General features: G+C 56.4%; 1 protein-coding gene across 2 annotated transcripts; it reads right to left on the bottom strand.

Annotated features, from left to right (window-relative positions):
• Nucleotides 1–11,241: 11,241 nt before the first annotated feature.
• Nucleotides 11,242–14,605, bottom strand: SRSF1 (serine and arginine rich splicing factor 1). 2 transcript variants are annotated; one of them, XR_007908030.1, is made up of 4 exons: nucleotides 14,412–14,605; nucleotides 14,071–14,255; nucleotides 12,674–13,826; nucleotides 11,242–11,750 (listed from the first exon to the last, which is right to left on the bottom strand). XR_007908030.1 is itself a non-coding variant. In XM_051809457.1 (4 exons), the coding sequence occupies exons 1-4, from the start codon at nucleotides 14,603–14,605 to the stop codon at nucleotides 13,204–13,206; spliced, it is 747 nt and encodes a 248-aa protein (XP_051665417.1). In that variant the 3' UTR covers nucleotides 11,242–13,203. The 2 variants fall into 2 exon arrangements, 1 of the variants encoding a protein (XP_051665417.1); XM_051809457.1 differs by having other exon boundaries at nucleotides 11,242–13,398; nucleotides 13,654–13,826.
• Between the last annotated feature and the right edge of the window lie 1,137 nt (nucleotides 14,606–15,742).

The raw sequence follows: 15,742 nt of genomic DNA, 5'->3' as shown, positions 1-15,742 counted from the left end.
GGGCGGCCGCGGCGCCGCCCCCGCCGCTCCCCTCGCCGCGGGGCGGGCGGCGGGCCCGGGGCGGCGCGGCGGAGCGGCGGCTTGGGCGGTGGGGCCGGGGCGGCGCGGCGGGCCGGCCGCCCCCCCCGCGGGGCTGGCAATGGGCCGGTCCCGGGCTGGGGAAGCCGAGCTGTGGCGAGAGAAGATGGAGGAGCGGCCGAGGTGTCCGGGGCCGCCGCGCCGCCCGCCCCGGCCCGGCCCCGGGGCCGCCGCGCCGCCCGCCCGCCCCTTCTCCCCTCCCCGCCCGCCGCCCCCGCCCGCCGCGCCGGCAGGGAGGGAGGGAGGGAGGGAGCCGCGGGGGCGGTGGGGGGCGGCTTCGCCCGCGGGTGCGGGCGGGCGGCGGTGCCGGGGGCGGGGGGGGTGAGCGCGGGGCCGCCCCGGGGGTCGCCCGGCGCCGCCGCCACTTCGGCTCCCCCGGGCTCGTCCTCAGCCCACCCGGGCTCGTCCTCAGCCCACCCTGGGTGCTGCCGCCTGCCCGGGCCGGCCCGGCTTCGCACCCCGCCTGGCCGGGCTCCAGGAGGGCCGGGCCCGGTGCTGTCCCGCGGCCCAAGGCCCCTCCAGCCCTCCCCGGGCCGGGCCGTGTCCCCCCGACCCTGCAGCCCCCGGGCGGTTCGGGCGATGCGGTGCCACCGCAGCCCCCTCCCCGCTGCGCTGCCCCGCACACCTCCACGTGTTCGGCTGAGTGGATTCGCCCGTATCTGAGGCATCTGAGGCATCTTCAGCGCAGCACCTGAATGCAAATCGTAGCCACGAGCAATTAAATACATACATACCGTTAATTACGTGTTTATACACATCAAGCATATCCCTGACAGGCAGGAGGATGGGACCCAGGGACAGCTCCATGTGCCTCCCCGGTGCTCCCAGGACAGACAGGGATGTGTGGGACGCCTGTGCCCCACCTCGGGTGGCATCTGAGGGGCACCTGGCATTTCTTGGGTACCTGAGAGTGGCTGATTTAACACTGCAACAGGAGGGGGGTTTTAATCCTGACCTCCACTTGCCTTCCCCGGGGCTGGGGAGATGAGAACAGGCTTACGGCACTTTATTATTTATTTTCCCACAGCTCTGGTCAATCCTCTTTGCTCGGGCCTGGATCCCTGCTGAGCATCCGAGGCCTCGGCCGCTGCGGCACCGCGGGCGTGGGGAGAAACAGCTGAGCCACCCCAGCCACAGCACTCGGGGCTAAATATGGCTCCTGTCAGCAAGGCTGCCCTGAGACTTCCTCCCGTGCGGGACAGCCGGCTGGTTTTTCTTGTCTCCTGTTACAGATAATGCACAAGCCGGTCCCAAAGCCACAGCTCAGTGTAATGCTGGGGGGGAGGAGGGACAGCAGGGACCAGGGGACGCTCGTGAGGGTCCCAGCCTGCTGGCTCAGCCGTGGCTTTGTGCAGCCTCAGGCTGGTCACCTGGCCCTGCAGCCACAGGGTCCTTGGCCCTCCCCAGGCGTTTCTTCACCTTCTGAGAGCATTGCAAAACAGTCCTTGTTCTGTTCTGAGTGACGCCTGCGGATGTTTCACGCCTCTTGGGCTTTTTTCCTTGAAACTCCAGTGCCAGAGTCAAGTGGTTATGTCAAAATCTGTTTGCATTTAAAACAAAAAAAAGTTTCTCAGCCCTGTGACCCCAAAGGGAAGTTTGTGGCCATGTGCCCGGGGGCTCGGCTGCCTGGAATGGCCAGACCTGCTTGGGAGCACCTGCAGCTCAGATGGTCTGTCTGCCTCAGGAAATTTGGAGCCTGCTTGGTTTTGACCCCCCAGTCTGCACCACGGTGGAACTCTGTGCTGAGGCACAGTCTGGAAACGTGCAAAATACCACCCTTGCTCTGCAGAGGCTCTGAATTAAGAAAAGCACACCAAAAAAAAAAGAGCTAAAAGGGTTCTCCAGTGCGCGTGCAGCGCTCGCATGGGCCCGGCTCGCCTGGAGATGGTCTCTCTGCTCAGCCAAGATTCTCTTCCCAGCCGCTGCACGGGAGCAGCTGGATCATCCCCTGCTCCACCCCGCGTGCCAGCGCCCCAGGGTTTCCCTCTCCTGCCCTGTGTTCCGACCCCGGCACTGCCCTCGGCAGATCAGGGCTGCAGGAGAGCCCGGAGCAGCCTCGCTGGAGCAGAGGAGACACCACTGCCGCCCCTGGTTATTTTCCTCCTGGTGGCTCAGTTATTTTTGTTAACGCTTATTAAGGAAGACTTGGGAGAGCTCTTTGTTAAGGGCTCACACTCTCTTCAATTAAAGGCTAAGAAAGCTACCCAAGCGTATCACTGACTCATCGGAGAAATCCCGACGAGCACGTAGCCGGCTAAACTCTGTTCTTGTTTCCACAACTAAAGAACCAGGAGGGGATACAGGAACAAAACCTGTAAGACTCAAAGCTGAGCCAGAGAAGAGGGAAATGGAGTTGGAGCCCACTTCCCTCTTGGGAGTGCCTGGCTGAACCCTCCCAGCCCCTCATCCTGCAGCCGAAAACAGAGCTGGGTTGGGAGCAGAACGAGCCGAGGTGCTGAGAGAGTCCCCCGGGGGAAGGAGCTCGCAGGAGCTCTATTTAGAAAGGGCAAGTCTATGCCAAACCTGACGAACTTTCCTTTACCCAGAATTATAACTGGAAATCTAAAAAGCCACAGTGTTTGAAAACACATATTTACATTATATATGCCCCAAAGCAGAATAAACAAAGGTTAGATTTGTAAACTCTCCGTCTTAATTAAAGCAGCGCTGCTTAGGACAAACCCACATAACAGGTGGCTTGAAGTGTTGTGTTATTTAATTTATACCTTCCAGCTCCCTTAGTCATCGAGCTGGGACAGCGATAGCATCAGCAGCCACCCCGCTGCGCCGGCACCGCGGCGAGCGCGCACAGGGAATTTCTAGGGCACAGGGAACCGGGTGGCCCATTTACCACCGTCCCGAGGCTGTGCTTTTCTGCCTTTTCAAACACAAATCTTCCCTCCTTCCTTCCTTCCTCAGCGCTTCCCACGTTGTTGGGGCTGCTGGCTGTCCCCTGCTGCCAGTGCCAGAGCCGAGGCTGGTTGTGGGGAGCCTCCCAGGGACAGGCCAGCACTGGGGCTGCCCCTCGGTGCCACAGCCACGCTGTGCCCAGTGCTGGCACCTCCGAAACCCCCACAGAGCCTGGCTGACCGTGTCCCTCCTGCCACCCAGCACACGGCTCCTGGGGACATCACCTCCAGGAGAACCAATACCTGTCGTGCACTCGACAAACCCCCCTGGCAGGGTGACTCGAACAGAGGAGCTGCTCCCTCCGCTGTGCTCAGCCATGGAATAGCTTAGAAGGTGCCTATTTGCACACGTGCCATGAGCTGTCCTGCCTGCTGGGATGGGATGTGGGGCAGGGCAAGGGATGCAGATCCCCTCCAGGATGGGATGCAGGGCTAGGGCGGGGGGATACAAATCCTCTCTGGGGTGGGATGCAGATCTCCTCTGGAATGGAATGCATTTAACTCTACCCATCTTATCCCATGATCCTTGCAGCAGCCCCCCGTGCGTTAGGACCTGCACTGGTACATAAGAAATAAAATCCTTATTTGCTTTGCTGCTCTCTGTGCATCTCCCCTGGGTGTAGAGTGGATGAGAGGCTGCCCACAGTGTGTGTGCACCCATGCACCCTCTTTGCCCGGGACCTCCAGGCCACGTCCCCCGGCCCCTGCTGACACGCCGTGCTCCAATTCCTCTGGGCAAGTGTGTGCTTGCATTGCTAAGAATAGAAACTGTTGTCAAATATTTCAGCTTTAGAGAAGCCCCTTTCTGCTTGTGCTCTGCTCCCTGAGCGACGTGGCGGGCTTTGAATTTCACAGCTCCGTGGGGCTGGAAAGCCCCGAGTGTGTAAACAAGCTGTGCTGCTGGTACTGAGAATGTGCTCCCTGCAGGCAGTTTCTCTTCAGCTGCTTCCCAAGTTTGTGTCTTCTCTGGTTTCTCTGTTTGCAGCCTTGATTCCCTCTCAAACTGATCAGGCACACTAAAAAGAGACAGTAAAATACATCTGTGGGAAGCAGGTGTGAAAGCAGAGTGTGTGCCCACTGCAAGGATCAGCCACGGGATGATCCAGCATCCTCCAAAGAGCATCCCTGACCTGCAGCAAAACAAAGGTGGAAGGTGCTGTGGGGACATTCACCAGGCAGAGGGAAAGGGAAATGGAAACAGAAAGGGAGAGAAAGGAAAAGGCAAAGGGAAAGTGAAAAAGAAAGGGAAAAGGAAAGCTCTTGCCAGATAACTGCCCACAGTCACGGTCTCCCCCAGCCTTGGGGGTGGCACTGATGCCCTGCCCATGCCCTGTCAGCGCTGCCGCTGCCGAGGGCACCGGATCATAACTGGCGCATCTGAAAGATCGCTCCACTTTTCAAAAGAGGAAAATAGGATGCAGGAAATTACCAGCCAGCTCGGCTGAATCACTGAGGGAGGCAGGACGGGAATCAGTGGGGAAGCAGCGAGGAGCTGCTCAAAGGCAGGAGTGTTGGTAGCGGGACTGGCAGGGATGGCTGAGCTCTGCCCCGTGCTCTGTGTCCAGGGGTTCAGCACCAAACTTTGAGGTGCGTCGCTGCAGGGATAGATAAGGAGGGAGGGAAGCTGGAAAAGCCAGTGTGATGCCCAGGGCAGTGTAGTCGTGGTGCCAGGGCCACACATGTTGTTGTGGCAGCAGGGAGACCTCTGGGTCTGTGTGGATCCAGTGTCAGCTCCCACCACACCCTCCCTGTCCCAGGGCTCCTCAAGAGCCGGGCGATGCCCGTGCTCCCGCCAGGCAGGAAAAGCGTGATGGTTACTCCATGCTTCAAGCATTCCCTGGTGAAAGCATTCCCATGGCAAACTGCCCTGCAGTGGTCACTCCCTTCCCTGCTGTTCTCCTGAGCTCTTCCTTCCCCGCTGCACCTCCTGCACCCTCTGTCCCCGCTTGGCCACGCTGCCACACCTGCCATGGGAAACCCTTCCTGCCTCCCTGGGATTTCATCATCCTCCCTGATCTTTGCCATCCCTGTGAATCCTCCCTGATCTTTGCCATCCCCGTGAATCCCTCGGTCTCCTCTCCCCAGGGTGCCACAGTAGGCGGATTCCCACTTTCCTGCAGCCTGAGCCTCACTTTCCCTGAGGGCTGGCAATGTTCCTCCACGGCTCCGACGCTCCCTCTGGGCCCAGCACACGCCAGGGCCACGCGGGAGCCGCTCGGAGCTTCCGGCCGGGCAGGAGCAGCGGGAGCAGGACTATGTTTAGCCCCGCGTCCGCCCGGCAGCGCCCGGGAAAGTGCCCTTATCTCTTCCCACCTCCTTGTCCTCAGCCGTGCCTGGGCTAATCTCTGCTTGGCACCTTGAGCGCCGGAGCTGCCACGAGCCACCAGCACCCGGCGGCCTTTTGTTGTTATTTTAAGTGAACTCCGTCACAAGGTTTTTCCCACAAAACAGCCGCTGTCAGCTGTGCCCCGGCGGGGCGGAAGAGCTGCTCTCCCGCTGGCCACGCTGGTCATGGGGATGCTGCTGGTGCTGTCACCGTCCTCAGCAATGAGCAAAATTGCTGCCTGTGCCCCAGAACTGGGGCTGCTCGTCACTGCTGCCACAGCAGAGCACAGGTGGGGGGCTCCCCGGGGCAGCTGAGGGGTGCACGGGGCCGGGCACTGATACCACATGGTGTGGATTCCCCACACTGAATATCAGAGCATAGAATCCCACAATGGTTTGGGTTGGGAGGGACTTTAAAGCTCACCCAGTTCCACCCCTTGCCAGGGGCAGGGACACCTCCCACTAGACCAGGTTGTTCCAAGCCCCGTCCAACCCTGAACACTCCCAGGGATGGGGCAGCCACAGCTTTTCTGTGTCTGTATGATTTACATAAGATTTACACACGATTTGCACAGAGACTTGCAGATACACAGCATCTTCAGTCTCATACAGGACGTTTCAGAGCCCTCCTGGCAGGTGCTCATGGCCCCCTGCTCACCCCATGCCCCGCATTGCCCTCGGCACTTCACCTTTGAGCAACTGCTGCTCTCCAGGAAAACATTCCCAGTTTGATTTAAAAACTTCCCTAGCCAGAGCCTGTACCAATTACTTAGCAGCGTGCTGCTCTGGTTAATCACCAGTGACCATTTTTAGTAATAATTCCTGTGGGGCCGAGGACTGTGGAGAAACATCCGCTCCTGCCTTGCTCCCCTTCCCACCATCTGCCCCGGCTTCTCCCGGGCACGGGATGTACAGCAGCAGGCACATAAGGTCAGTGCATTTGGGGAAAAACACGGCCACTGAATTAGAGCAGCCAAGCCAGCGAGGAAATCCTAACGCTAATCCCTGATCTTTCACTGACACACGGCAAAGCTCGGCCCAGCCGGCTGCTCCCTCCTCCCCAGCCACAGCTGGAAAACACGGATAATGCTGCATTACCTTCCCTGCAGGGCTGCTGCGATTAATAGCAGCGAAGAGCTCTGAAATCCTTCAGGGATGGGGTTGGCAGGGATTAATACCCGGCTAGATGGTCCCCCAGGACCTTTCGCCAACACCATGCCCCATTTTCTTTATTCTTTGCTATTTACTTTTATTTTTTTCTGGGACCTGGGTGTTGTTTAATCTCATTTGGCAGCTATGGATTGTCTCCAAAATAATCAATGTTTGTGCATTCATCTGCATCGCTCAGCTGATCCCACGGGGATGAACATCCAGCACTGGCAGGAGCCTCAGGCAGAGCATCCCTGCTCTCACCAGCCAAGGAACCAACTTTCCTCCATGTTTCCAAGGGGGCAACAAAGCTTTTGGTGGTACCAGGCAGCTCTGCCTCAAATTAATTTTGGTGCCATCGGGAAAATATCCTGTATCGTGCTGCAAATCAGGCAGGGAATGATGCTCCCCCCTGCCTGCACCCCGTGTACTGTAAAGGCACACACGTGTGAGGATGGAGAATTGATGGATCCAGAGTCAAATCCAGCACGGAGCTGCACAGAGGTATTTTCTCTCCATGTTTTAACCACTATCAAAAATAAGCAGAAAAATAGAGCCCTGCCCTTTGTCAGGGAGGAAAACACCCGGAGTTCAGCAAACTGCCAAGTTCTTCATGTTTAAATTTCCGCTGGCAGCTGCTCCCCGCAGCATCCCAGCCAGCCCAACACCCCGCGGGAGCCCCGGGTCCCCGCCGGCGGCCCTTCCCAGCTCGGCATCCGCCAGCTCGGGGCTCGTGGGGACCCGGCTCGTCACCGGCTGCGCAGAGGGAGAGAAACGGGGCTTTCGAAAAAAATACCAGACCCGGAGCGCGAATCGCGGCTGAGTCACCGAAACACGAAACTCACTTAAGGGATGAATTAGAGCTATTAGAATACAGAGGTAATTACTCATGCGAACAATGCCCTGCTCGACTCTTTAATGATTACACAAATTAGTGCATAAAATTATGTTAATGGCCCTGCAACCGGCACATACAGCCAGCCCGCCCGGTGGGAGGGGACGGGCAGAGCTGAGCCTCAGCACCCAGGAGCGAGGTGAGGGCTTCAGCCTCTCCTGGCATTCCCTCACCTCGCTGGGCTCTGTGCCGGTCCGGCCTGCAGTTCTGCCAGGCTCCATGTCCATCCTATGGCTCTGCCAGGCTCCAGGCCCATCCCATGGCTTTGCTGGGCTCCATGCCCATCCTGCAGCTCTGCTAAGCCCTGTCTCCATCCCACCCCGCAGCTCTGCCATCCCATCCCATGGCTCTGCTGGGCTCTGTGCCCATCCTGCGGCTCTGCTGAGCTCCATGACCATCCCACAGCTCCAGGCCCATCCCATGGCTCTGCTGGGCTCTGTGCCCATCCCGCAGCTCCGTCAGGCTCCGTGCCCGTCCTGTCCCATGACTCTGCCAGGCTCTGTGCCCATCCCATCCCGCTGCTCAGCCGGGCAGGGCAAAGTGCTGAGAGGAACGCGCAGTGCGGGTGGTACATCAGTCTGACTCTCCTTCGGGCACGCGGGAGAGGGATTTTAGGGAACATTTATTAAACAGGGAACTTCCTGGAATCTTCATTTTTCCGAATAATTCAGCTTTCCCTTTGAAACAGCTCCAAGTGCAATTCCAGATAAACTGCTCTTCCCGGCGCAGGTGCAGCGAGGATCATCCTGCACTTGGCACGGGGACTCTCACCAAAGCTGGGGCTGTTTTTAGCCAGTCTAGAAATGAGTCCCATTTTGCTGCACAGTTAAAACCCTGCTGTTATCAGAAGCAAGAAACCTCACGGCACAACCAGCACGCACAGATCAATGAATGAATCCCCTGTTCCAAAGCAGAAGTTTCTGTTCAAAAAAAAAAAAAAGACCTCAAACAAACAACAAAAAAACCCCGAATTGTGGTTTCTAGGAGAAACCACAAGTTTTCTAACCGTTTCTATTTCAGCCTAATGTTGGGTATATTAAGTACAGGGCTATCAGGACGATGTGCAATTAAGGAGGAGAGATTCCCTCCCTCTCCGCGGTGCTTCCCGAGTGTTTGCACAATGAAGGCAGTATGGGCCAGGCTGGCCGGGCAGCTGCGCGGCCCAGGGCGGCACAGAGGGGCCACACAGCCCCGGGGGCACAATCGCCCTCAGTTGTACCAACAAAGCAGCACTATCGGAAATGAAGGAGCGTCGGAACAGGCAGATTCCCTGCTGGAATGGCAGAGCTGCTCCAGCGCTGCCGGGTAAAAGCCCGGTGGCACCGGGGAGGGAATGCTGCCTGCTCGCTGCCACCGGGGTGTGCAGCAGAAACACCCCTGGCCTTGGGATGGAAGAATTATTTAGGAGAGGGGGTTACATTTGGTTGTCCCCTCTGCTCTAGCAAAGGTAATTCCAACCTCTAATTCCCACCCCTTTCCATCTTCAGAGAGTACAGACTCCCAAAACATTGCGTTTTGGGAAGAACACATTCATAAAAGGAGACACTTGGTGCCTTGGTTTGCATCTGTTAAAATCCTAGGAAATATGCTCCCAGAAGATGTGCTGGCACAGCAGCCACCACAGGCTGCCTGGCTGCCTGCAGGGAGCCTGCTCCCACTAATGCACTGGGATATTAAAATAAATGGAAGTTTTACCCAACAGCCCCGGCTGGGCGAGTGGATGCAGCTCTGGAAGCAGATTCCCCGCGAGGGAAGGCAAGTGGGTGCTGACTCAGGTTCATTTTCATCCACAGTCCAAGAAGCCAAAGTGGGGAAGAGATGGCACCGGGTTCCCTGGGCTGTGCCAGGCAGGAGTGCTGCTCTCAGCACCCGCTGACTCCTCACCATCTCCGTCACGTCGTTAATGAACTCATAACGTGGTGTAATTAAAAACTGAGAGTGTGTCAGGAGGCACAGCCTCCTCCAGTTAACTTTTTCTAGCGCTGTCAAACCCGGTTTATAGCACATTCCTGAGACATTAATTTAGTTCCTCTATTTTATGTCAATCAGAGGACACGGTGATCCCCCCGAGGACGGTGACACACACTGGATCAGAACCCAAAATTAAAACATGGGGCACTTGGGGAAAGTCTTGCTTCACCCCATGGCTTTCCTGCTCCACCACCGCCTGTCTGGCTGCTCACAGCATGATGACAGAAACAATTTCACAGGAAAAGAGCTGAAACGAACCAGAGCTCCACACTGGGAACAGGTTTATTATGGCACCTCAACGTGCTTTACAAACCCCACAGCTGGGACACAGAGAACAGAGCGAGTGGGTGATGCTGGGGCAGCGGTGCAGCTGCAGGAACCCTGAGGACCCACAGCCACCAGAGCTCTCCCCTCAGAGGGGAACCCCAAAATGAGAGAGGGAACTCATCAATGCTCCATTCCCTTCTGTTTTCCAGGTGAAACGGAAATGCACCTTGCAGGAAGGTGACATGGAAACGCACCTTGCAGGAAGGTGACACGCTCCACAAATCCCAGCACTGAGGAACGTTGTGTGACCTCCTCCTCCTCCTCTGAGTCAGTGCCCTCTCCTGTCCCCCCGGGGAGGATCAGCCTTTCCACAGGCTGATCCAAACCACTGACATAATCTCGGAAGCAAACAGCCCTCAGGTATTTCCCGCTCCAGTAGCTGATCCACACAGTGAGAGCTGGAGCACATCCCACACCCGCCGGCTCTCCAGAACCAGGACTGGGCTCAACACACTGCAGCCTTCCTGCACCTCCAACACACACCTTGCACAGGGAATTCCATGTTACAGCCTTCCTGCACCTCCAACACACACCTTGCACAGGGAATTCCGTGCCTCATCATCAGTTGAACCACTCCTGAAGCTGGTGCTCCATGTGTTAACAAGCTCCTCATGAACCTGCGTAGAAGCAGAAGCTCTGCTTGGACTCTGGGTCAGACCTGACCCTCCTGTTTCAAAGCAGGGACTGTGACCCCTTTGTCTGTCGGGATCCTTCACTCCTCCTTTCCCAGGGGTCACTTTCTTCCCAAGCTGGAGCAATCCTCCCCAAACTCCAGTCCTGGCAAACCGAACTCTTCAGGTTTCTTCTTGTGAAACGAAAGGTTTTGCTTCCCTGAGCACACCCAGAACCTTTGTTTTAAAACTGCTGTTTCACCTTTCTTCAGCGCAGGTGATGGAACAGATCAATTCTGTTCCCAGTCTGGGGGCTCTGGGGCCAAACTCGCCCTTGTGTCACCAGCCCACCCCTGTGCAGCCCACAGTGCCCACTCCACTCCCTGGTTTCCTACATCCTAAGAAACTTCTCCGACAAGAGTCACCCACCTTCCCACAGGGGCATGGCATCCTTTGGGCATCCACCTTCCTCCAGGGGATGGTGCCATATCCAGCCTGGCCACATACACCACAGGGGTGCAATTCCCTGTGCCCACAGCTCCGCGATTACACCACTATCCCAGCTCCTACATAACCATCCCTCCTCAGCTCCTGCTCCCTGCCTCATCCACCCACACCAGGAAGGGCCACACAGACCAGTTCTATCCCAATTTATCCTCGGGAGCACAGCGGGAGCAGTGCCAAGCCCACGAATCTCCCATTTTCCCCATGTGATCTCCCAGCCTTATTAACATTCACATTAACACCTCCTCCTTAAAGCAGTGAGAATTCCTCCTTTTCCCCTCCCCATACACTAAATTCCACTCATTTCCCAGGGAACTGATCCTTTACTGAGGAGAAGCTCAAACATGGGCGCTTCCTGTGGAACACTCCGGCTCTGTTCCACACAAAAGCCCTTTGTCTGGGACCTCTGGATTCCCCAAGTGAGGGCGGGTGGGCGAGGACGAGACTCCGCGACCAACGATGACACCGGGCGTGTTTTTGTAAAAATTTTATTTGTCAAAGAAAAAAAAAGCAATGGCCAATTGAAACCTACGTCATCTTTTAACTCCAATTTTGGTCTTTAAATTTAGAGAAGTGACTTATTTACTTTTTTTTTTATTAAACAAACCCCCCTTTTTCCCCTTTAAGGTTTACCATCTACTCGTGCTGAATCCTTCCAAGGAGATTGCTCCAGCGTACCTCTCCAGGTCCTCGCTTTGCTCCTTTTACCAAAAAAATGCAAAACTCCATCGTGCATCTTAAGGGCTCCAATCGTCAAAAATAGGAAAAAGAATATCTTTGGAATAGCCAATTGAGTTGAATAAAAAAAATCCACACGAATGCGGTTTGGTTGGGGCAGGAATCCACTCCTATGTTCCTGGTAATTTGATCCCGCTCCATGAATCCTTGTAATTCAGCCTCCCTATCCTATCCACATTATGATTTGAATCCAATGATCCAGCTCCAAGGATTGGGATCCAGTGAGCCCTCTCCAATCCAAACCTTTATAACCAGCAAAACCAAAAAAGAGGAGGCAAAAAGTTAGATACTGTAATGAAAAAATAGGATTCTGGGGAATGATCAGTTATGTTTGCCATCAATTAATTCAGATGTACAGTAATAACTATCAATTCCCCAAAACAAACTTTCCAATGGTGATGCTCAGATAATTCTCTTAGAAATGTTAATTACTATTTGGAGGAAACATTGTAAATATTCACAATATGTCAACTGGAAATGCCATTATACTCAGCGCATTGGTGGGCTACAAGGTTTTGTGGTTGTAAAAAATGGTTTTATTAAACTGGAGAAGTTTTAACTGCTCGGTCTATCCACCTACTATGGAATGGCTGGACTACAGCTGCACTCCCAGCTGGAGGGAACGTTAACAATCGGTGTTTTCACACGGATTGTGAGTCAATCGTGAATTAGTCTGAGGGGGCAGGGCTGACACTTAAATTATTCCCCACTAGGTTTGCTATTTTTTTTTTTTTTTTTGCTTTCATTCTGGTACTTATAAAAATGCAACAGCCACGCTGTATCAGTCACACAGAGGACATGCAGATTTTAGCAGTATTGATATTATACTCTGATTGCAAGTTCTACTACAAGTGTACGGATACTACGGACATGGACACTTGTAACCAAACGCTGCGGGACAAATAAACCAATACTCCCCCCCGGCCCCGGTTACTCCTTTAAAAAACTAGAATGGAATAGAGAATTACAAAAGCAGGGATTTGGCCACAATTGCCCCCCCAAGAAGAGAAGTTTTAAAAGAGAAGAGCAATCGCAGCCTGCGGTCACGAGAACATGCCTGAAGCGACACGTGGGGACACGTATGTGCTCGGCCTCAATTCCCCTGTCTCTCAGTATAAGGTCAATACTGCCAAGTTCATCTGTGACAATAGCACTTGGAGTCATACCATTGCCTCCATTATTGATCTGATCCTCCTCAATCCTCCTTTTGACAATCCTAAAATGATTGACATGTGCTCCACAATCCTTTAATCCAAAGCATTCTTAATCCATCTCTTCAGATATGTCTACAGAAAGACACACGAAAAGGCAAGATAAAAATGTAAGATCCCCCAGAAGAGACAAGTTAGCCACAAACATCCCAACATCCCCAGCTCGTCTCGACCACAGCGGAACACTGAGACATTTACACAGCAATACCACAGCTCCAAGAATGTTGGTATTGAACTAGAACTAAACCGGAACAATCCTGACTGACAGCAATTAAAATACAATTTACCAAAGACAGGAGGGGAATGTTGGTGTCGAGGAGCAAATACTCACTAGGGATTTTACACAAGAATGCAATTCAACAATTCAGCCAATTCGAGTAAAACAGTTGGAATTTAAAAAAAAAAAATAATAATGAAAGACTGTACTAAGTAAAGAAAACTGTGTACAACATGGGGTTCTACAAAAAGATCAGAGCTAGTGATGTTTATGTACGAGATCGGGATCTGCTGTGGCGGGGAGAGTAGCGTGGAGATCCTCTGCTTCTTCTTGGGGAATAACTGCGGCTTCTGCTGTTGCTTCGACTACGGCTCCTGCTACGACTACGGCTGCGGGACCGAGATCTTCCATAGCTTGGGCTTCTTGGGCCATCAACTTTAACACGGATGTAGGCAGTTTCTCCCTATTGGACAGACAGAACTTTCCATTGAAACGTCGAGGCTTCAGGGCCATGTTTCAGGCATGCTGACAGACTGCAGACAGTGCTACTACGGCCGGCACAGACAGCACAGCTTACACGTCTGTCTCCAGCCTCACCACACACTTATTTAGTTGCTTTGTCACCAAACAGTGAACACCACGCGTTCCTTACCTTCCAGTCCTACTGTTAAGCCCCTTGTATCCAATTCTGGCCAAAGAAAGTAAGTGTGATACCTACCTCGTGCGATCTAAATTTAGTGTTATCCAGCTTTCGCACAGCGTAGGTCATGTCTTCCTTCCGCACAAACTCCACGACACCAGTGCCATCTCGGAAAACATCAGCATAACATACATCACCTGCTTCACGCATGTGATCCTTTAAATCCTGCCAACTTCCACTTGGAGGCAGCCCTACGGAAAAAGCAAGAAATTACTTTAAAACCAGATTATAAGCCTCACCTCCGGTACGTACAGCAGCAGCAGGGAGCAGCAAAGGGGAGGGACTGTACCGGAGGAGCACCGAGGGGACACCATTCCTGCCCTCCCAAACCGCACGCAGCGATGCTTTTTAAGGAACAGCTCGCAGCAGCATCGCCACGCCTGCAGGACCCCGGGGGAGAGCACTCGGGCTGAGAGAGAGAGAGCAATGACTCACCCGAGACGATCACTCTGTACTCCGAGCGCCGGGACGGGGGGCCGTACCTGCCCCTGGGGGCTCCTCCCCCTCCGCCGCCGCCGCCGCCTCTGCCGGTGCCGCGGCCGCTCCGGGGGAACTCCACGCGGAGGCGATACCCATCGTAGTCGTAGCCGTCCCGCCCGTAGACGGCGTCCTCCGCGTCCCTGCGGGCGGCACGGGGCGGGCGGTGAGCGCGGCCGCCGCACCCCCGCCTTTGTTCGCGCTGCCCGCCCGCCCCTCCCCGCCCGCCGCCCCCCGGCCCAGGCCGCGGCCCCGGCGGGCTCCCGGCGGCCCCGGGGCAGCGCCCGCGGCGGTCTCACCTGGGGTCCTCAAACTCGACGAAGGCGAAGGGCGGGCCCCCGCGGCGGTTCTTGAGGTCGATGTCGCGGATGGCGCCGTACTTGTAGAACACGTCCTCGATGTCCTTGGTGCGGATGTCGGGGGGCAGGTTCCCCACGTAGATGCGGCAGTCGTTGTTGCCGGCCGGGCCGCGGATGACGCCGCCGCCGGACATGGCGAGGTCGGCAATGTTTGCGGCGGCGCGGGGCGGTGCGGGCGGCGCGGGGCGGCGGTGGCGGGGCCGGGCTGGGCTGTCGGAGCTGTCGCCGCCTCCCCCGACCGCCGCTCCAAAATGGCGCCCGCGGCTCCGCTCGCGCTGCCTCTGCGCGCACCGATCTCAGCCCGGGACGCACCACCGGCCGCAGCACCTCCCGCGCTCACGACAAGCCAGCGGCAGCACGCGTCTTCCGCCGCGCCCTCACCGACTCCGCTCTGCGCATGCGCGGCGCCGTCTCAAAATAGTCCCTCCCGTTTTTGCCGCTCCGGAGAAGCCGAGCCCGTGCAGGCGGCGCAGCTGCGAGGCGCGAGGGTGCGGCGAGCTCGGTTCTGCCGCGGAGAGCCTCCGGTGCTGGCGGCGGGGAGAGAGTCTCCTTCCCGACGGCGGCTTTTACGGCTGTGGGGCGCGTGACGTCACGTCCGGTGCGGCGCCCGCGCCATCGAGGCCCGGCCGGGGAGGGCGCGTCCCACAATGCTCCGCGCGCGGCGGCAGGGGCTCTTGGCGCCAAGCGCGGGGCGTGTCCCACAATGCCGCGCGCGGGGCGCGGGGCCGTGCGCAGCCCTGGGCCGGCACCGGGCCGTGCGCAGCGCCGGGGGGGCGGGACGGGACCTGGCGCGTTCTCACTGCGTTCCCGCCGTGTTCCTGCTGCGTTCCCCTTGTATTCCCTCTGTGTGCCCGCTGTGGCTGAAGGGCCGCTGGCACAGCTCTGTGCCGCTGTGCCGTGCCCGGACACAGTGGGGAAAAGGGCTCTGCCCGCCTCTCGGAGGTAGGACGGAGGCTGAGGCAAAATGGCCGCCCTGAGGGCACAGGGAGCGGGACCGGCCCGCGGCTCAGCCAGGCGGGCATCCAGCTGACACATCTCCTCCAGCAAAGTGTTATTAAAGCCCAGTTTTAAATCCACTCGGTTTGGTTCTTTCCCCCCTGACATGGTGCTTTCTTATTGCTGAACCCGTATGATGGTTCTCGGGGGCCCTTGCATCAGACCGACCTCGTGGTCGACGTGTTTCCTTTGCACCTGAACAAAATGAGTTTGGGCATAACAAACTACGAAGGGACTTGGCTCTGTGTTTACATAAATCAATAAAAGTGGAGGAA

This window comes from Manacus candei, unplaced genomic scaffold (genome assembly GCF_025592945.1).
Source record: "Manacus candei isolate 608988 ecotype Guabito, Panama unplaced genomic scaffold, ASM2559294v1 h1tg000076l, whole genome shotgun sequence".
Classification (NCBI taxonomy): Eukaryota; Metazoa; Chordata; class Aves; order Passeriformes; family Pipridae; genus Manacus; species Manacus candei.
Note: the sequence above shows the minus strand (reverse complement) of the source record. Positions and strands in the feature narration are given on the sequence as shown.